Source organism: Plectrocnemia conspersa, unplaced genomic scaffold, assembly GCF_051122295.1.
Source record: "Plectrocnemia conspersa isolate PC_06_02 unplaced genomic scaffold, ASM5112229v1 ptg000013l, whole genome shotgun sequence".
NCBI lineage: Eukaryota > Metazoa > Arthropoda > Insecta > Trichoptera > Polycentropodidae > Plectrocnemia > Plectrocnemia conspersa.
In genome coordinates, this window is record NW_028277177.1 from 4,609,900 (window position 1) to 4,632,940 (window position 23,041).

A 23,041-nucleotide genomic window follows, 5' to 3' on the forward strand; every position below is an offset into this window, starting at 1 on the left:
AATTTTGATATTTTATAATTTTTTGTTATGTTTATTATTTTTAAGTATTGTTCTATTTATGTATATATACGTTTTTTTTTTTTGTTTTATAAATTTAAAATTTGTTTTCGACCATCGTGGCGCATTGGGGTAACCCGTTAGGCCACGATGGTCTTAATTTAATCTAAAATAAATTAATAAATAAATAATAAGCGATTTTTACTCGAGTAGCAACAATGAATTTTTCAGTTTTGTCACTTCATAATCTAGTTCAGATCAATTATCTAATTATTTTTTGCTAAGAAACAAAATCATTTCTATCGTTTTTTTATTTCAAGCAAAGAGATGGTAAAATGTTGCAAAATAATGTCACAATTTTAGGACATATATTTAGGATTCCCTACAGGTATTTTAAATATAAAATATATTATTAGCCAATCGCGAAATAATGATCTTTGAATATTGCTTATAAAGAAAATGTATAAATTTAATAATAATAATATTTTAATTAATATCAATAAACTGCTTTTTTATCAAATATTTTCACTCAAATACTATAAAATATTATTATTGTATGTATTATTAAAAATATATAAACAACTAAAAAATGTTGCGAAATCACAATATGTAAATTATTTATTATTTTTACCGGTTTCATGAGGATCTAAGTGCTTAGTATGTAATTTATCTGGGATCTTTATCTTTATATGAATCTAAGGGTTTATTATACTTTCTAATCGTTGCATGCACTTTATATTTATTAAATATTGTAGTAAGCGATTTCTCAAAGACTTTCATGGCGATGAAACACACGCCACATCATTACCATAAGTATGCTGCGAGAAAATTCTATAGCGTTAAAGGCGCCGTAAACTAAAAAGTTTTTAAAGCTATATAACGCGGAATGTTTTATATTTTTTAATTATTGGACCCTTCTTTAGTTTATGTTGAATCATTAACGCTCAAGGACAAAGATCTTCGTATACTAAAAATACTTAACGTTTCTTAGATATACGAATACATATATATTTATATGCTTTCATCGATTAAATACTGACCCTTATTGTTCTCATGTGCTCTTTTTTCGCCCTGGAGTGTCCGCACATTTTGCGCTGGACCCACTGGGAAGCGTACCACAAGGACTTTGGGGTGGGTATGATGTTGAATGGCGGCGGGACGGTACCGCCCTCTTCGAAGTAGCTTATCCATAATTTACTGCGGGCAAACTTCCATTCTATGTCGGCTCTTTCCTGAGGAAAAAATAATATTATATAACGCAAGCATATATTATATGGTAATTTAGAAAAATAACACCCACGGATATCAGTTGGTACGAGTGATTCATCATAGCGATTAGGAGGTTCAGGAGCACTACAATGTTGATCACTGAGTACGTTCCGAACATGAGCATCCCCCAAAACCTCGTGAATATCTTGATACCGTCTAATTCAAAGGAGTCTAGATCTACCAGACCGAATACGGCCCAAAATAGCGTTTGAATCGTTTCGAAGAGGCTGAAAAGGTAAAGTAGGACAAATTAACAACTATTATTTATGACTTGCTATTAAAAACACATTATTAACTTTAAATTAAGCTCTCCAATTTTGAAACACGAAGGTCCGTATGAACTTGAACCAAGAAGAGCTGCTGATTATTAACAGAATCGATCGAGAAAGCAGCAGCTTCCCTTTATAATCACAAATAAATTAATAAAGTGACTGTTGTATGTATATAGTTATTTAACTTAATATACAAAACTAGCGATTATCACTAATTTATTTATTTGCTGTTTGGATTCCAGGTGTTGATGTCTGGGTAGTTACGTATTATTAAATTTAAACTCACTGAACACATATTTAGATTTTTTCTTTGTTGTTAATGCTTTAAAAATAAATAAGAAATCAGTTAAACAGTTCTAGCTTTTAGTGATTCAAAATCACTTCAATAAAAATTCATATCGTCACTTTCGCATTACTTTCCTACTTTTTCCAAAAAAACAGAAATAAATAATCACTAATAATATATATTTATAGCAATAAATTCACTAACATAACTAGGAACATCTGACATGTAATTGACGATTATATTTTGTAGTTCTTATAAAACTAAAAATACTGAAATAAAATTGTTACTAAAAATCTATCCATTCAATTAAATTTATTCCAGTAATACAATATTTTAAGCTGCGTTTTACTTTTCAAAAAAAGGTTAAATTTTATAAACATGATTTATGATTCTTATCGAATTTTGTATAAATCTGGTAATAGGCAAAAATTTTTTAACAACTAAATTAAAAAGATAGTGAGTTCAAAAAAAAAACAATCCTCTTGATCGATCAATTTTTTTTTGCAGTTTTAAAATTGCATAATTTTAACATCTAAAAAAGATCGAAATTTAAGAGTATTTTTATTTTTAATTACTAAAATTTAAATAGAGACTACTTTTACACAGTTTGGTAAATTAGGGCAAATCTGTTGGGCTTGAAATAATGTTTTGACTAAACATAAAGCCGAACAAAGAATATTTTTTATAAGTTTTGGAAAAAGATTTATATAATATATGAAAGCCGGGTTTTATCCCGAATCAGACTTACTATTCGATATGTGAAAAGTGATGCGCCTTTGATAAAATATTCAATGAATTTGTGATCTTAGTAAATGCATCAAATGACGAAATATCAGATAGTAAATCTCAATCGTGATAAAGCATGGCTTTCAAATATTGAAATATGTATGTATATGAAAAAAGCTAAGAATAATATTTCGCAACCTGAAATAAAGTAGGTAGTACTATACGAATTATTTTAATGTTAACTGTATTTTTTTAGGGAATTAAAATTTTTGTGAAAGTAAAGAGCATTTTTTTAAAAACTAAGAAATGGAATACCGTTCTACAAAAAGGGTAACACTAAAGTAAATTTACGAAGACATGGCAAACACTTGTCCTTTAAGCACAATGGTCAAAAAGTGAGCAGCTGAAACCCTTTTCAATTGGGACTTTGTAGTGGGTAGCTGGATAGTTAACTCAGAAAAATATTTTTATTTCTAATCTGAATTACATTTTATGGTCATATAAAACTGATAAATCAAGGCTTCATTTTAAATAATGATTTTGGAATGTTAAAAATCTGCGAGGTTGGATCAGAAAAATATTTATTTACAGAAGTAGTTTGACTTGCTGCTATTCCTAATGTTTTATGGAGAGATTTGTTTACTGATGATAAATAAAATCAATAGTCCAAGGTTTAACTGCTTACAAAAAAGCAATTTTATTCCATCATTAAAAAATAATAGTTTCTTATATTGTAGTTTATTAAGAATAGAAAGTATGGCGACCACACAAATAGGTCCAAATTTAAAAGAGTAATTGTCTCATTGATGACCTTGACCAAAAACGTTCATTCATTAACAATGAGACAAATGTCATGGATTTATTTTGACCACACAGCGAGAGTCGTTAAGAGAATCCCTTTTGTGACAAAACGATACGGACGCAATCAATCACCCTTTCCGTAGAATTTGAAAGTCTGGACAAGCAACATCCGATTTCTCGAGTTCTACGAAGCGATTGCAGCGATTGGCTAGAAGATCGATGCACAATCGCGATTGGCCAGCAAGCATGCAATCCCTAAAGGATATAAGCCCGGACTCCGATGAGGAGAGGGCAGACGATCGGAGGCACCATACGAGACGGCTGAGACACCAGACAAGAGACAGCAGAGAGCTAGCGACACAGTCGATCTACCAGCAGCCATCCGGAGGAACCAGCTACGCGCCCTCATCGACAGACCTGACACTCGCCGCACGCAGCCACAAGAACCCTGAGAATCATCTAGTGGCATCACCACCTGCGTCACATTCACCTTCATCGCGAGAAACGTCACGCCTTAATCGTTCATTTGTCACATGCAAATATCACTTAATAAAAAAGCCCATTTAGATTCGCATAAGAGTCTCATTGGCAGAGAGGTCAACCACCCCTATAACATATATAATTTATAATCAGTTGCTATGGCTGAAATTTGTCGGTGCGGCTTTGAATAGATATTTCATATCACATATACATTAAATTTAGCTTTGGAATCACCAGTATTTAAACTATTTCTACAACTAAAAAATATCTGAGAGAACAACATTTTTTTCCCACCAAAAATTATAGCAGCTGAAATTAAATATTTTGAACACTACGTTTCGTAATCTATGAGCTAAGTGTACACAATATATAACCCAAGAAAGATGCGATTTTTGCTGTTTTGATTTTAAGGACTATTAAAGTATTTATTATTTAGTATGAAAGGATTATATACAAATTTAGTTGTTAAGACCAAGCTGTAAGTTAAGGCCAAGAAAATAAATAAAGGGAACGGCTAAAAAGCGCGCGCAATTTTTCTAATAAATTTTTGAACGACATTTTTATTTTACTGCTATTAAAACATAAATTCAAAAAATAGATAGTATCATCAATGAACGGGTTACAAAAATAGAATATGTCTTAATATCACCAAACACTATTTAGGTTTAGTTTATAAATTAAGATAATGTAATTCTTCTTAAAATTTGACACTTTGTCAGAAGGGACCTGAACAAAAGATATTGTCAGTGACAAAATCCGAAAGACTTTTATTAAATGATGCATGTATTGGACATATCAATTTTAAGCTTACAGATTATTGAATTATAGCCGTTAAAACAATGGAAAAACGATAACATGAGCTTAGAAAATAATGGAAGGCTATTCATTGATTTGAAAAATAATGCATTGAAAATTTTAATAAACGTTTAAGTAAAGATAATATGTAAAGAACTCTCTTACTATTAAACTGTAACGGTTCTATATTGTACTTTGCTTCTGTACTTTATATATACGATTTTTATTAAATATTTTTCTTAAGTTCGAAAATTATAGTCTCGATTTTTGCAATATGTACATATTATAATATATCTGTAATATGTACATAATATTAAATATTTTAAAGTTTACTAAATTATCAACAAATCTAGCGTAGAAACGTGAGCGGTTATATTTCTGTATTTAGAGCAAAGGTGCTGAAAAGTCTTAATTATATGCCTGATCTCTCTCCCTGAATGCTTCCAATCTCATTGTTGCGAAAGCGCGTCTATTCTGCTAGAATGATAGCAATCTTTAATAACCTCAAGCAACTCGTTCCCCTCCCTTTGTGTATGTATATATATTTGTGGGTATGTACTTTCTACTCATTTCACTTGACTTCACCCCGAGTTGTCGTAATAATTCATATTCCACTGCCGTACAATAGGCCTGGAAGCATTTTTTTCAACTTTGGAAACTTTTTCAGTAACAACATCCTTTGATAAGATCAAAGAAAATAAAATGACACTCACTTGGCGAAACGTCTCCACACTATACAAGCGTTTGTATCGGTTGCGGCGTCGGGTGCAAGACTCGCATTAGTTGATGGACATCTCTTTTTCTCCATATCAGCATAATACCACAAAAGCTGATTAAGGCCTTCAAGTAAAAACGCGTTATATATTTGTAACAAAAAAAATACAAATCAATAAAAAAATCATTACCACAGGAGAATGCAAAGAGTACTAGAACGTATAAGAAAAAGAACTTCATAATATCCATAACCATTCTTGATAGTGACACTTGAAGTGGACCCAGATGTGGGTTTACAGAAAATATATACACTAGTTTTAGAGAGCTGTAAAATATGTATTAAATGTATTATACATGTGTATTATATATGATATTAAAAAAAAAATTCTACCTGAAAATATTGGCGGCCGAAAAGAGTCCTTCGGAGAGCAGCATTGGATCCCAAGTGTCCCAGTCTTCTCTGGGAAGATCAGCTGTTCTCATCCGCAGTGATATCTCCTTCTGAACTTGATAATACGCCACTATTCTCAGCGCCACTGTTGCCACATATAAAGAATTCGTCACAAAATCTATCACATTCCACATATCGTTCACATATTCTTCTAACCCCACGTCCCACAACTGTTTCACTTCACTCCATATCAACCCTTTAAGCAACGAACATAATATTTAATAAAACAATCTTCTAGATACACTCAAAGCTGATTGAAGCACTAACCGCTGACCCAAGCCAGGATGAACCATTCTACTATGGACGGTGGAGATCCTCTTTTGGTCGGAAGATCTTCTTTCACGGGAGTTTCGCCCCCTAGCCAGCCTCCTACGACTGACTCTATCCTTTGAGAGGCCAATATGAGCATGACTGTAAAAAAAATGATTAGAAAAAAGCATCGAGTAGAAGATAAGAGCAGAGCAATACTTACATAAAAAGGTGAAGTAACTCGCAGAATGACATATGAACTTAATGAATGGTTTGCGCATCGTTTTTCCTAGAGCCGAGTGTGGTGCTAATATATAAGACACTGAAAATATAGGAAACATCATGCCTATTCTAATAATTTCTAGGGCTTGAAGAGGCATGTTTTTTCTCCTGAAGCCCGGTAGTCCCTCGTACCAAATGGAAGCCAACAATTGCTGAACGTTTGGATGAGCTACAAACTGATTCAAAAGCATAACATAAACATATTATATAAAACACATTAATTTATCTTTCATATAAACCTTTTTCTGCCTTAATTTGATTGCTAATTTAAGCCTATTCAGTTGCATCCTTTCTCCGTGCTCAAAGGCTGGTCCTGTCGGATCGTGATTTAATAGAATTTCTAATTCGTGCGAACTTCTAGTGTGATCCAATAATGCTGTAGCAAACTCCTGACACTGTTTCCTCAGTTCTTGATACTCTATCTGTGTTTATAAACGAGTTAAATATGTAAGTACAGAAAGCTTATAATAAATGTATACAAACTTTAAACTCGTGCTCCATAAAACTAAGTCTTCTTAATTCCCACGAAAGTTCGAAAGCAGTCAATATTGGATCTTTGGACGAGAGGGCGATGAGACTTGGACTAGCTAGGGCACGATAAGCATTGATTCTTGATCGGGAATGTCTTAAAGAATCTTCTTGGCGTGAAGTGACACATTCGTCGCAGCCACATCTATTAAAAATATAGTAACTAAAACTCTATTCTATTTTTAATGTTATAAAATATTTTGCTAGAAGAATCATTTTATATTTCTATTTTTTGCTTCGAAAACTTTTGAGCTTTGGATTTTCTGACAACCTGATTTGGTGTTTGGAAGTTGGCTACTTGATAAATTTATTTTTTATTTTCTTTTCATTTATCAGGAACTACAATTAAAACTTGATCTTAGAACTACCGCTTCACTTTCGATTTTGATTTGGACGATTCTTAGAAGCCTGAAAAAAAACAGTAGCTTGTACTTTGACCATTCGATCACTCGTGTTCAATTCAATCTTTGATACGACTTCGAGGCTGTTACGAAACAGTACTACCACGAAAACTGTTATATATGTAGATATTAAATTACTTTGTATAGAAATTACAATTTCCAGGTTCACAGATAAGTATTAAAGTTATCTAGAATTTTTAGTAGACAAATCATTTCGTCAGAGTGTTCCATTATCAAGTTGTTAGTAGTCAACATACAAACTAGGGAATTATAGTACATATAGATGTGGCAAATGATATATGCATTGTTCAGGTGGATACTCGACTGTCTTGAGCTATATGGGATTTCTGCTAAGTACAACATTTGTATCAAACCCTTTACGGCTTATTCCGAATAAGTCCGAACAATAGACACAAGGATTACGACCGTGTTGGGTCTAGTCACGTATTTGTGATTAATTCCCTAGTTTTAGAAACGCGACATGCATAAATGTTTTTGCACGTATCCATATAATTGATATCAAGCGAGGATATTCCCGTAGGATGAGCTTTCCGGGAATAATCGACGATTATGAAATGCGCGAGGAAATGAAGACGTTCATTATGCCTAGATGGCAGATACATTATAATAACTGCCGATTTATGTTAAAATAAGAGATTACAGTAAATGTATTTTGTTATATTTTTTTAATGTTGAGAAAAAAATAACAGAGTAGTCTTAAAAGAAAGTTTTAAGTTAAAAGATAATGTGCTTATTTTTGAGCGCTGACGTCCAGGCTTCTAGGGTTGAGAGTTAGGGATGTAATCGTGATTTTATAGGGCTTAGAGCATCATCGGCTTGTCGACACAGATCTTTAGTAACTTTAAAAAGTACATTTAAAACACGCTAGGTCGAGTTGTATCATAACAATCTTAGCAATATGATCCGCATCTCATTTTGTAGAGATATCTGTGAAATTCCTCGTAAATATTTTCTAACAAAAAGGAGTACTTTACTTCGCTAAGACTCCAGACAAAAGAGACATATTTTTTTATTTGACTCTTTTCAATATATATGACGTGTATCTTTTTGAGTACTGCAATAATGGTCCTATAAAATTATTTTGGGTATACCCTAGCACCCGCGCGGTATCGTTTCATAGGGAAACATTGGTCGAACACACCGCAAATTTTGTCATATAAAGCGGTAAGTGTTGTGTCCAGGTTATGGCACTCATGGACTCGCTTCCAATTGCACTTCAGTGTATCGTACTCGCGAATCATTAAAATATTTTAAAAGACAGTGAATCGATTGATTTACTCACCTAACGTCGTGTGGCATTGGTAACGTAGCACCTCGATCTAAGAGAATTTTTATGATCTCATAATTATCTCTGTGAGCAGCTAAAATTAGGGGTGTAATGTCAGGCGTGAATGTTGCGGTGTCTGGTGGCAGGGCTTCCCAGCTCTAAAATAAGACCAAAAATTAAAAATAAACTTTGATGGATCGCTAAATAATAAAGTAGGAACCAGACGCGAAGTTGAAAGATAACAATCGTCATAAACGAAAATCCATTAAGCTACTTTAGCATTGAATTGTTTATGATTCGATTTGGAATTAAGCTATTTATAGTTATGTATCTTACGTGTGGCTCTCCAACTTTGTGCTGGGTCTCCTCATGGTCCAGAAGAGCCTCAACAGCTTCTACGAACTCTTCAGAAATGGCGTGCAAAAGAGCATCTCTTGTCTGGACTCGGTGCTCGATTAACAACTCTACCATTTCCAAGTTTTCGTTATCGATGGCCATCAATAAGGCACTCCTTCCAAGAGGGTCGACACAGTTTACGTTGATATAGTCCGTCTCTTGTGCTCTTTGCATCATACTAAAAATAAAAAATGTATTTATATAATAGGTTTAACATAATAAATAAAAAACATAGAATCTAGATTTATTATTTAAACTATTGAAAGTATCCGGTATTACCGAGAAATTTCAAAAGACAGACAATTCAAGTATTTTATTTGTTTTGGTTGAATATGTAAATCACGCAATTGGCCAACCATCATCAGCATCTGTGATTTGATAGAGACGTTTCGAATAAAGAGTATATACGATTTTTTTTGTATAGAGTTACGATCAACTTGATACAAAACTTGTTTTAAAGCAGAAAACTATTTTTTTATGTTTTATTTCGATGCAGGTTAAGCTTCTAAACGTTTTTTATTAAGCGACATTTTTTGTAGGATTTTATCCAAGGGAGTTATGTGTCACTTTAGCAGACAATCAAGCGGTTCGAGACAAAATAGTCAGAGAGAATCATACGCATCAAGAGCAGACGACCACGATTTAAGATGAGGCGATTACACGATTTGACACGTAAAACAACCAGACCGAGACCGAGAACAAACAACAATAAATACGAAATTTTCCATCACTTTTTCCATCAGCTTCTCAACCATCACTCATACAACTTGACTCTATTTTTTATTAATAATATATTAAACTGTACTTAATAATAATTAACTATATAGGAGTTACCTGCAGTGATATTTGTTGGCTAAGCAAAAGTTGGTTACAATGATTTTGTTAATATTTATCAAAAATAAAGTCTATGAAAATTAAATTAAAACATAATAATACATTTAAAAATAAAAAATATACAGAATATGTATATAAATTAACCATAAACTTACTAATTTTTTAATTAAAAGCTTATACCAAATTTAAAAAAATTTGTAATACAACTTGAAATTAGTATTAAACACTTAAATGAAAATTACGTTGCTTATTTTAACAAACTTCGTTCAAGATTGTTGCAAGATCATACAAACACAAATGTCATTTTTAAATTAAAATAAAAATTAAATGACAGATTTAATAAGTCATTGCTAAGAGTAAAATATTTTTTTTGTTGATCTTAAAAAAAAAACAATAAAATTTATTGCAATTCATATTTGCTATTGAGACACAAAACTTAATCATATATATATTTATTAAAAATCTTCTAGCTTTATTAATCTCAACAATTTAATAGTTTGCATTATTGAAATAACATATTTATTAAAATCTTAAAAATGTATTACATCCCTTATATTTTAATTGTGTATATTATTACTATTATTATTTATTTACGATTTATATTTTTAGAATACGTTAAGTTGTCACGTAGCTCATTCGTATATACTTTCCCCTAAAAATTTCATACATACGTTTAGTATTATCTTTCGCTTTCAATTCAATTTAATATTTCACATCAAATATTTGAACCCCCACACACGAACCACGAAATATCACGTTTCGCGATATGCAATATTGCGTAAACATCAAGACACAAGTATGTGGAGTAAATATTGCTAAGCACACAAGATACTCGCTTTTAACATGTGACGTTATTCCATAACATAATATCATTACTTAAAAGCATTACATGAATAATAATAACCAGATTTAATTTTTCAAACGCCTAATATAAATAAACTGTATGCTTAAACGGTTTAAAAGTGACGATTCATCTTTATTTTTGTGTCAGCTGAATCAAGACAAAATTTGGAATAATATAAATAATTTTGACATTTTTTTCTCATAGATTTTAGTAATATTTTGAAAGAATGAGTAATAAACATATATCGATGCATATAACAGTATTAAATATTTAATAAGGTTTTGATTAAACAGTTTTTTTGACCTCGTTTTTTAAATTTTCAAACCCTAATTTAAAATCTAGAACAGATCTGGTCAGCGAGCTGGGAATAGATTTTATATTTTAAAAATTCTTTAAAATTTTACAGTATGTGTCATAATGAAACGGATGAATCTTGAGCTTATGACCGTACGTGGTGCTCCCATTGCTTCAAACTTCACTCTGACGGCACGCAGTTATAATGCGACGCTTTTTGCGATATATTTTCATTGTCAAAGCCAGAAAAAAGAGACTAGATACATTTGAATATTGTAATTCTAAAGCAGAGTAAATTATTATGTTATCAAATTAGATAACAAAGCATTGATGATATTATGTATGCACTAAAAAGACAATTCACGAGAAGCGCATTTATTAACTAGTAAAATAGAGCCATTTTGGAGTATTGAGCACATTGTGAGTAACATCAATAGGCAATTTAAAAAAATTTTTTTTGGCCTAACGCAGTGATTATTAAATTTTTTTGACTCTCTTTCTTGTTAAATTAAGTTTTTTCAAGGCGTGTTATGCCAAATTATAAAAAATGCACTTTCCTAAATAGTGAGTATTTTGTATAATTAAAGTGCTAAAAAAAAATAGTAAAGTAACCATTTTAAGACACGTATGCAAACAGCTATTTACTAAGTGAGTTACTGGTTTGTACTACATTGATATGAAAATATAAAGTTTTGTAATAGCAGCGCCTCTGTAAGGAAGCTGCAGATTACTTTTCAGGAATCACTGGCCTTTCAGATACCATTTTGTTGCTGCTGCTTATTCAATAATTCAGTGCTTTCTTTGAAGTGACTAGAGAATTAGATTCTATGAATAGTATACATGGAACAACTACAGACAAAAATATTTTTAATGTAGCTGAGAAAAAGTTAATCTTGCACAATCTAAATTGAAATCAATAAAATTTATTAAAACCGACGCTGGTAAAAATATGTGCAAAATGGGGTGTAGCTTAGACAGAAACAAATGTTTGGCTTGTAAAAATGTAATATGTTAAGTCTCTGATTATTTGTTGTTGTTGAAATATCTCAATCTACCATGTGTTATTGAACCAGTTGTGTCAGGGGTGAACTTAACCGTCATCGATTCTAAGAATTTTATCAGAAATGGAAGCTATATATCTTGACTTATGGCTCAGTGTTAATTTTTCTCAACGAAAAAATTTTCTTTAGCTATTTTTATCGAATGATAAATGGCTTAATAAATTAATCTTTGTATGAGATTTCTTGACGAATTTAATTTAAAGCTAAAATAAAAAACAGCGTCTACAAAATTTGTCATTTAGACGACAACTGGCATTGATAAGAACACTAAAAATGATCCATTGGACTGTACAATTAAGAAACTTTTATTTTATTTTTAATTGGAAGTGATAAATCTGCAAAGATGATGACATGCTAAAAGGCGAATTCCCAGAATTCTTTAATGTGCCTTTTAGGTGACGAATCATATGCTTAAGGATATATATTCAAAGAAAGCACATAAAATCATAATTTTATGTCAGCATTAACGGATGACTATTTGCAATATTTTTTTACTATATTAAGTGATAAACTTTGAGCCCCAATCGGATTCAATTTTATCTCAAAAAAAGCAAATATATAATTCTCATAAATACATCTTAGTACTAGAAACTCTCACTTTGATTAATTTGCTATAGATGCCAAAATTAATTATAGTTTTAAATATATGCTAAAATTGTTTTCTTAAGCTCACTTTAATCTCACTTAAAATTTACTTACTGGAGCGTCGACCCAGAACTATTTCTAATTCGGCTCTTTCCAAAAAAGTTGGCTTATATAGAATTTTAAGAGATTGAGGAAACCTTAACGAAAAGGCATTTTTAGACTATTATTTTCAGTTTTTTTAATAATATATATTTCATAGTCAATACTCTTATTATAATTATTTGCTGAAATGTGTATTATGCCATCCTATAATGTGTATTTAAGTGCGGTTAAATTTTAATGGGATGCTTAGTAATGCGTATGCGCCCTTCTACGTAAATTTAACTTTTAATTTACTGCTGAATATCAAAAGCCTGTAAGGGCGTATCAAGTGTTGTAAAAAGTCGATTTACCCGATTTTTTCCTAATTTTTCTCCTGCTACGTTAAAATTCTACGTCTTGGCGTAGGGAGGAGCTCTTCGAGGGGTATACTACTCGAGTCGGCCAATTAAGCTGCGATAATTAAGAATCCGAACGAAAGTCGTTGGAAGTCTCCTCGAAAGCCTCATAACACTCAAGCAATTTATTAAAACGCCACTCGGGCCCTTATATACTGTGTCATAAAAACGACTAGATTAAATTGTACGAAAAGATAATGGCTCTTATACACTGTCTCGTCTCGTCGGTTTCACTGCGCGGAATAATTGTCGAGATAAATCTTTGGATTGCACCGCGGTTTTGACATAAACCTTAATACGGGACAACGACACCAGATGCTTTTTTATATATTTTTGTAATAAAATACGTGAATCATAAAAAGGAATCGAATTTTTCAAGGATTGTAAAATTTGAAAATATAATATGAAGGATTCTCGTTGTATTCTATGAATACGATATGAGTTTCATCATATTTATAAATCATTGGTTCATTGAAACAAGAGTATCGTTTGGTATATAATTGCATATAGAGACATATAATATATGTAATCTATAATAACTTGATCTTAAATAAATATTAAAAATATAAGCATACATTAAGAAATAAACGCACGGTAAAAAAATAGAGTATAGCCATAAAAATAAAGCAAGTCGAGAGCATCCTTTTACACTTAATAACAAATAACTAAATTTTGAGAACATACACAAAAGATAATCGTTAGTAATCCAATCATTTTGGACCATATTAAACAGCTAGAAAAATAATATATGAGTGCCGCACGATCTCATTAAAAAAAAATAAAAAAAAAGGTTTTTGAAATGTATTTTTTATGAGCGTTGTGATACCATTACCTAAAAGTTGTATGTCGTTAAAAAATTCTACTATCTACTAAAAGGTTGAGTTGACAATTAAACAATTCCCGAGTAATAATTAGTTTAAGAAAACTATGGTAGTGATTGAATTAGATAATTTTAAATAATAATTAGTTTGCATGTTGGATGGTGTCATAAAATAATAATATTATAAAATGGACGGTTGACAGTTAAATGACAGCTGATTACAAGTGTAATTTACTTGCAATTTCACTCGTACGTATGATTTTGAATGATGGAAATATAATTTTTGGGTACGTTTTAAATAATCTCAGTCAGAGTCATCAATCAGCATGAAAAATGGGGCTAAAGATAATTATTTTTGTAGCACAAATATATCACAAGATTTGAGCATTTTTAATGTTTAATATTAAACTTATTTTTAAATATATAAATAAGTAAAATTCAACATTAAAACAATAAATTATACAATATAATTATGATGTTAGCAATTCGATATATATTTTGATAATATTAATTGCAGTAAGCAAAAATGAAATTGTAACAAATTATAACTTCTATTGCTTGTCAATTATATGCAGAATAATTCTAATTTCAGAAATAAATAAATTTATTTATTTTATTAAAAATATTTAACATTATAAATCATATTAAATAAAATTAAATAATTCACCAGTTTTAAAAAAAATATATGTAATATTTATTAACTACAAATATATTATAAAATAGACTTGAACTTATACAAAACTCAATAAAATAAACTTTTATTCCAACATATTGTTCTCATGCCATACAATTGAAAAAACTTTGTCTAAATAATTATTAATACATTTTTTCATCCCTTGAGACTTAATAGTATTTATTTAGAATTCTAAAATAGCATAATAATTTTTTCATGATATTATTAATAGTCTCTTTAATATATTCTTGATTGAAAACTGTATTTATGTATGTATATAAGAATTCTATATTGAAATGTTTTATGCATTTTGCAGACATAGCAAAAGGGTTAATGTATTTTTCATCATATTACGATATTTGGATAAGGAGCTTAAGATTTAAATCGTATAAGTATAATACATATACATATATAATACGCTTAAGTCCAAAGTTATTTTATCAGTCAAATTTATAACCTGTTTATGTACACATTTATCAAAATAAACATTAATAGTAATATCGGGTTACTATAATTAAGCAAAATAATTTAAAATTAAAATATTTTTTTATCGTAGAAAATAATTATTATTGTGTTTTTACACATTATGTAAGAATTAAACTGTTCTTCTAAAAAAACATTGCCACTTTTTTATTATAAAATATTTTCATTTTTTTTTTTGAGTATTTCCTTATTAATTTTAGTATAAAAGCTGTTTTTAAAATTCCTGTTCAAATTTTATAAATTTATCTAAAAAAACTGATTTAACATTAGTCATTATGTCAATTTTCTTGTAGCTCAAAATAAATGAAATAAGAACATTGCGGTCTAAAATCAAGAACTAAATTTTAGCTGATTTTTGGGTCGGTCGGCAAGAAGATTTACTAAGGTCCTAACAGTTCCATAAAAAAAAATTATATATATTTTACAACTGCGTTAAATGATACATGTGTTTAAAGCGCTTTAGATGAGCCATATAAACTATATTTTAATTTTTTTTCCACCGTTATAGAATTTTTAAAATTTAGATAGAATAACTGTTTTATGATTATTTTTTTTATAAAAAGTAATGAACTAATATTAAATTATTATATACAATAATATTTAAGAAACAAATTAAAAAAATGTAAAAAAACTCACTCTACAAAATATTAAAGATATGCAAATACTTTTACTACCATTTGTTATTTTCTTGCTTAATACATACATATAATATAATTGCAAGAAAGTTACGAAATAACATTTTAAGACAAATGTACAGTACGTCCAAAATAAAAAAAAATACGATATATATTATAATACTGAACTTTGGTAAAGAATATATTAACGTACTGAAAAAATACTAATTTATGTAATTATATAGTTTTATCTTAGATTTTCTAAAACAATAATTTTTGAAAAATATTAGTAATTATTTACCAATATTTTTTATTTTATTTTATTTACCAATACTCTTGAGACCAAAGATTTAAAAAAATATTTTTTTATCATAAATAGAAAGGCATTAGAAAGACACATTCAGTAAAAAATACAGAATTAAATTTAGGAGATGGTTAAGAGAATTTATTTAATTGGGTTAAGAACTTGTACTGTGACTTTCTTCTAATAAACTATATTTTTAAGACAGTGATTCCTTAATAACTGTAGAGACAAAATTAAGTTTTAAACCATAAAATATAAACATCAGTATTTATCAAAAAATATAACAACGCGAAAAAAACTGCAACGTTTTAAAATGTAGATAAGTGCAAAGTATTACATTTTTACCGCAAAGTAGAGTAGCAAAATTATAGTGAAAACTATTCAAACTAAAGTGCAAGTAATTTACACCCTTATAATTTTTCATTATATAAAAATAAACACGCTAACACAAAAGGTAAAACACTTTAAATATAAATTTTCCATAAGTTTATTTTTAAATAGGAAAATTGGGCAACGCTGCCATTGTTTTAAAATCTCTATAAATCCCACTGATAACCTTTCTCTTACAAATCATGTAACTGATAGCATTGTTAAATAGTAGAATGATATTTCATATTGTTTTTGCAAAGACAGTTAAAGTTAACAGTCGAATGATCTGCTTTATATATTTTCATAAATCGCACAACCTTTAGCAGGTAAATTTAAATTTAATTAAATACGTGACAAGGGTTATTCACTTTGTTCTTTAGCTTTAGTAGTGTTAGTTTTAAGCTACACACCCATCACTATAAATATAATAAATACAATATAAAACTAATCTTCTTAAGTATTATATGAGATCAATACTGTGAAAGTAATCGACTCAAATTTAATTGAATCGTCTCTATCTTGGAAATTGAAATTTATTTAGACGTTAACATATTTTTAACGTTCTACTTGAAAGCATATTTCAGTAAAAAACATTGGGTTATATTTCTTTTTCTAATATATATTATAGTATATCTTACAAGTGACATTAATCTCTCAGCTGACACTTTCGTAATTTTATACGCTTATTTTCACAGAAAGCGGAAAACAACATTCACAAGAATTCTGAGAATTTCGTCCGGTAATGTACGCTATCTCTCTATATCACAGGTGATGTAAATAAACATAATATTAATATTAATTAACTCTGAATATGATTTTATTCGCAATATGGTATTATACATATTTTTTTATGATAAAAGTAAAATATATATTAAATTTTATTTAACATATTAAGCAAATTAAATTTGTATATTAGATCAAAATTATTTTGTCAGGATCACCTGTATTTTTTTAATTTAAATTTAGTTAAACTGTACTCGTTCAAAAGAATGAGGTGATTATAAAATATTTTCCTATTCTCTAATTAATACTGCGATTGGTTTATATATCAATCAATATCATTGCCACCTCTGCCATCAGAATTATCGTTCATCAGCCGCATTGTTAATAACAATATCTGCTTGTTTTATTACTACATTTGGCTAATAGCCGTTTCATTCGTTCGCAAAATAACAATTTTCTCATCACAGAAGCCGTAGTTAATTCGGCCGTTAACTCGTTTCGGTCAAACATAACCGGCAGTTACACCAATACGATATTCAGACGGCATTAATCACCGTAACGCGGCCGTAAACGTCGAACGGCCGTCGTTAAACGATTGTTTCTTTCAGCCGCCATCGCCGCCACGAGGGGAGGGGCACGCGGGGGGTTGAATTTACGAGTGCCTGTCTTTCTTCCCAGGAAACTGTAAATTGACCCCCAGAAACGCCATGGCTAATGGCTCCGGCGACTGAGAACCGCTGGATCGGATTCTGAGAGCAAAGCGGAGAGAGAAGTGTGTATATGTGTGTGTAGTTTTTCAGCACTAAATTCAGTTTTTCCATTACTTTGCGAGCAATATACTTTGAAAGTGCGATAAATTTACTTTTTTTTTGTTGTAAATTTGGAATATTAAAAAAGTGATTTATTCTTGATACTTCGCTGATACTAAGTTATGCTCTAGTCTCGTAACTTTAATCAGATTATCCTTTAATGAACAAATATCAACGAAAAAAGCTTTTATTTTATGTGATTTTTTTTGTATAATCATGTGCCTTTTTGATTCATTGAATTAAGATTTAACATTGATAATTCAGTGAGTAAGTATTAGTGACATTTATTTTGCTTAACATGTTTTACTTGAATGGTAGCTATCAACAAAGAAGACGCTTGACATCAAAGTTCCGCCAAATCGATTCAGGACATTATGCTGCACCTTTATTTTTTTCTAATTTAGTTAATCGGAAGTTATTTAGGAGATCGTCGTTAGTTTGTAAGTTGTGTTAGCTTCCCTTTAAAGTAGTATTTCAGCCCTTCTAGATATTTTCAAAGCTCCAATTTGAGACACTTAAATTTTTAATTAGAGCTATTCAAAATTAATTTTCTTTAGGGATTTATTTTTTAAGCATTAACGCTTGAAGAAAAATCAGCTCTTAAAAAATTCTGCGTCACTTTGTTTATTTTTACTTTCACATCCAAGATTTTTTTACGTTGACGGCGGCGATAGACGTTGCTCCTTTATAATTTTTTATTTTTCTTAATATATTATGGCTATATATTTAAGAGTGTATGTTTTTAAAAGGCTAAAATAATTATATGAAAAGAAAGTGACCTTAACGTTATTTCGCGGTCGTAAACCCGCGAAACCTTTCATCCTAAACCAATATTTCATTTATAATTTTTTACCATGTCATTGTTTAAATATAATCTTATATAAAATTTTAATTGTGCTTTTTTCTCTCGTCGGACGATAACATCATTTTTTACAATACCAAATTTAACCGAAAGCTCCGTCGCGTTTTTCATATCGAAACGAAAAAGTGTCCTTTGTGATAACAAATAGGGCGAAGCTCAGGGATTGTCCATATTTTTTTTTTGTCACAAAATATTCGGTTATATTGTGCTCGCGGGACTGAGACCTATCTCGGACCTTTGTCAAAACTTTTGGTCGTTGTCTATGGCATATTTGCGACCTCGCAAATTACTATAGTGCGTCGTATCGACGAAAAGTTGCAAAATCGAGTGGCAATTCCCGCTTATTAACTTTGAGACGCAAATCCGATGAAGGAATCGAATCGGAACAAAGGAAATCCTTAGGGAAAATTGCATAGCGTGCGTGTGTTTGTGTGTGTGTGAATGTATGTGTTTGCCTTTTCCCGAAGAAAAGTGGGAAAATTGCGATAACGAGGCGAGCGGGTCGAATAAAATCAGAGAAAGGTTCGAATGCAAACTAACATTTTTGTCAGTGATTCCTAAGAAAAGTAATAATCTGATAAGTAAATATATATTTTTTTGTTTTATTTAAATATATTCAATTGTTTTTATTGTTGATTTAAATTCGTCAATATTTTTTCTATCTTTACTAAGCCCATATAATATTTTTTTAGAGGTACAGATTTTGAAAAAAAAATATAATAATACCAATGCGTTAAAATAGGCCATGAAAAAATCAATATAGATCTTGGAAAATCGAAAAAAATAATATGAAATCTGAAGATACTGAGGGTTAGATTTTTAATATTTGAGGCTTAAAATAGTTTTTAATATTTGATTTCAGTAAATGGATATTTTTATTTCATGTTATTTTGTATCTAGATCAAGAGCAAGATTAAATGATCAATTAGTGGCATTTTAAATTTGTTTTTTTTTGTGAATTTCAGCTAATTGTGTTATATACTTGTAGTTAAATAAATATGAAAAAGCCTTAAAAATATATTTTTTTTTAAATCATATTTGCTAATTAAATCGTATTTACTTAAATTAATTTTTGAGTAAAAGTAATTGTATTTAATTTTTTTAATGGTTCACTGTAACATGAATATAAATGTTATTTTTAACGTTAAATGAATTAGGCGATACTTATTATTTTAGGTGGATGTTTGAGCATCTGTATCGAGTGATAAACATACAACATACGTATAATCTATACAATACTATTGAACACTTTTATTTATAAATAAAATAAAATATAATAAAACTATAAATAGAAAGTGACCTTTGGTGTTGAACTCTGACTATCTTTTCAATCTCGACACGTTGTTATTGTTCGTTCGTTTCGATAAAAACATAAGTGAATATTTACATATTTCTCCTGTGAAGCAGTATTTCACAAACGTATAAAACAATTTAAAGTTCTGTAATATTTAGTACTTCATATAAATAATTTGATCGCTTTGTATTATTAGTAAACTATATATTAACACACTAAAGTCAGCTATTTTTGCAAAATTTTAATTGTATATATTTGTTTTGCCAAGAAGTAAAATTACAAATGTATGCATCGACATTTTTAGAAAAAAAATTCACTCGAGTTATATTATTTTAAACCCTAAAAAATTCGGACTGACCACAAAAATTTCGCTATCACGTAAAAAGGCGTGAACGGACCGTAATGTGTTAATAAAGAAAATAAATAATTCATTTATGGATTTCTCTGTTATTAAATATTGAGCTATTTCATAATAAAAGACTGATTTTTACTTAGTCGAAAATAGTTTTGACTCATATGCATTATATTTCCGACAAAATATATTTCAAACTGAAACACAGTGTGGCGCAGGTCACAAGAAATATGAATTTGAGATTTGATGAATGTACGGTTAGTCAGAGAACTGTAAGGCGTTTGTTTGAAAATTTTTGTACTAGTGATATTATACTGAAAAATAAACCCCACTTAAGACTACTGATCCGCTGTCAAAGAAATTAATTTTGTTGAGACACTCGTCGCAGACTAAAATATTTTACGATACATCTAGATTTGAAAACTGACCGAAAGGTAAACACGGTAACGTTTCTAAGTATGTTCTTTATTCATTTGAGAAACAATACCAATTCACCTGCGAAATGAATACTCTACGATAAACATATGAGATTAAGACGTTAAGATAGCAGAGAAGCTCTAAAACATTGCACCCGAAAAAAATATAGTGACGGTATTGTGGTTTTCTGCGAAAATTATTCATCAATCGTTTTTAAAACCAGATAAAACTATTACAACAGAAAAATATTGTAAGGAAATTGATGAAACCATGCATTAAAAAATAACCATAAAACATCTCAATTTTTTTAACAGACTTAATTATTAATTATTACATAATGATATTGCAAGAACTCATACTTTATTAATTATTGCTGCAAAGTTAAATTTCTAAATTATATTATAACTTATTTTTTAAAATATGTACAATAATCATAAGTGATAATATAAAATCCTTTGACGATTTAACAACCTATTGACACTAAGAACGGTATCGCCGTACATGTACGGCGATCGATATTTCACTGTTTTGAGATACTCCACATAGCTATATATTTACATATATAACTGAAGAAATAATAAATAAAAAACATTATACTAATATAATATTTTTTTTATAAATTAAAGAGTACGTAAATGAACATAACAAAAAATATGTTATATTAATTTTATAAAAAAATATTGAGAGCCTCTGAATTGAAATAAAAAATTCTACAAAAGCCGGAAAATATATAAAAAGTATGTAGAATTTATATAAATATATACAAAAAAGTAGTAAAAGCAATCAAAGCAATTAAATGTTGAAAAACACAATTTTTTCTAGAATTTACTATGAATGCAATATAAATAATAATAAATAAATAACAACAAAAATAATTATGAAAAAACACGTAAAATTAGCACACCAGGTGTATATTAGCAAATTAATAAATTTGTTTAAATCTACTCACTACTCAAAGGGTTGTTAAATCGTTAGCAAAAAACCATTTCTGTGAATTTAGCCTATTTTTATTTATAAAATTCCAGTAAAAAAGCTCTTGCGTATATTTCACCAATAAAATCGGTTATTTGACTTCAAAAGCTTTTTGAGATTCTTTTTATAATAAAAAAAATAAATTACATTTTTTATAATTAATATCTAAAACAAATACTAAAGTTTTTAAATATTTCATAAAAATAACTACAATAAAAAAGCAGCTAAAATTAGATAAAAGTACTTTATAACGTTTTTAATTCTAATTTAATAATTTTTTTAGTAAAAGCGATTTTTTTATAAATTTTAACTCTAGATTTATAAATTCAACTATCTCTTAAATGCGATTTTTGTGTACAGCTTAAAACATATAATATAAGTCGTTCTGTCTTTTATTTGTACAACATTTTTTTACAATACGTTCCTCATTATATTTCTGGGTTAATGTTATTTTTTATTAAAAAATAGTATCGTGTATATATTCACATTAAAATATTAAAGTATAAATTCAACTGTATTTTAATATACAGGCATATCGCTATTGAATAGATAAACGAAATCCCAACATCGTGGAACAAAAAAAGTTTCGTCCTCGTATCCCGCTTATAACCGATAAGGGTCGCAAAACAAGGATTCTCGTCTGTCGTAAACAAAGTGCTGTGGTTTAAAACACAATGAATATTTATCATTGTGGTTAAACTGTTTGTCACCACTGCAAGACTTTTCATGGCATGTTCATGGTCTGCACCAAAACTTTGCTCTCATTTATTTGTGTTAAATGACTTTGGAGCACAAGAGAAAACTTATTTACGGATGTAGAAGTAAGGCGTTATTTAAAAGGGGTGGGCAAAGATTGACTATACGGCTTAATTGATCAAAATAAACCTGTTTGCCATTCCTCAAAGCCTTTCACAGAGAATATATAATAAATACTCAGACCACACATTAATATCAGCTAATACGAGATGAGCGAACCAGAAGACCTAAACAAAGGTCTTAAGGTCAGCTAATAAGACGTCCAAGAGCTTAAAAGTAAAAAAACTGGACTTAAATAATAGGAGAAGGAAGATTTTATTGGGTAAAAATAACTCACTACTATCAATCAGCAATGCTGGTTGGAGTGTCTTTATATATCAGCTAATAACCTCTTCATTGCAGATGGTATCTGTAGATACCATCAAGAAAACTGCCTTGTAATATGATTATTTTATATATTTAAGATTAAAAGTCACTTTTCATGGCATAAATATGTGGCAATTACATATTAACAAAGTGAAAAATACCAGCTACGACCAAAAA

General features: G+C 29.5%; 1 protein-coding gene across 8 annotated transcripts in view; it reads right to left on the reverse strand.

Moving 5' to 3' along the window:
• The window catches only part of Trpgamma (Transient receptor potential cation channel gamma), a 217,182-nt gene that overhangs the window by 15,659 nt on the left and 178,482 nt on the right, over positions 1–23,041 (reverse strand). For all 8 annotated transcript variants that reach the window (XM_088201855.1, XM_088201854.1, XM_088201852.1 and 5 more), the window contains 11 exons: positions 8,876–9,113; positions 8,555–8,697; positions 6,806–6,995; positions 6,562–6,744; positions 6,264–6,498; positions 6,059–6,202; positions 5,732–5,987; positions 5,532–5,665; positions 5,340–5,466; positions 1,298–1,493; positions 1,038–1,229 (listed from right to left, as the gene is read on the reverse strand). In XM_088201855.1, coding sequence (XP_088057981.1) covers positions 1,038–1,229; positions 1,298–1,493; positions 5,340–5,466; positions 5,532–5,665; positions 5,732–5,987; positions 6,059–6,202; positions 6,264–6,498; positions 6,562–6,744; positions 6,806–6,995; positions 8,555–8,697; positions 8,876–9,113 — 2,038 coding nt within the window. The remainder of the gene's footprint in view (positions 1–1,037; positions 1,230–1,297; positions 1,494–5,339; positions 5,467–5,531; positions 5,666–5,731; positions 5,988–6,058; positions 6,203–6,263; positions 6,499–6,561; positions 6,745–6,805; positions 6,996–8,554; positions 8,698–8,875; positions 9,114–23,041) is intronic.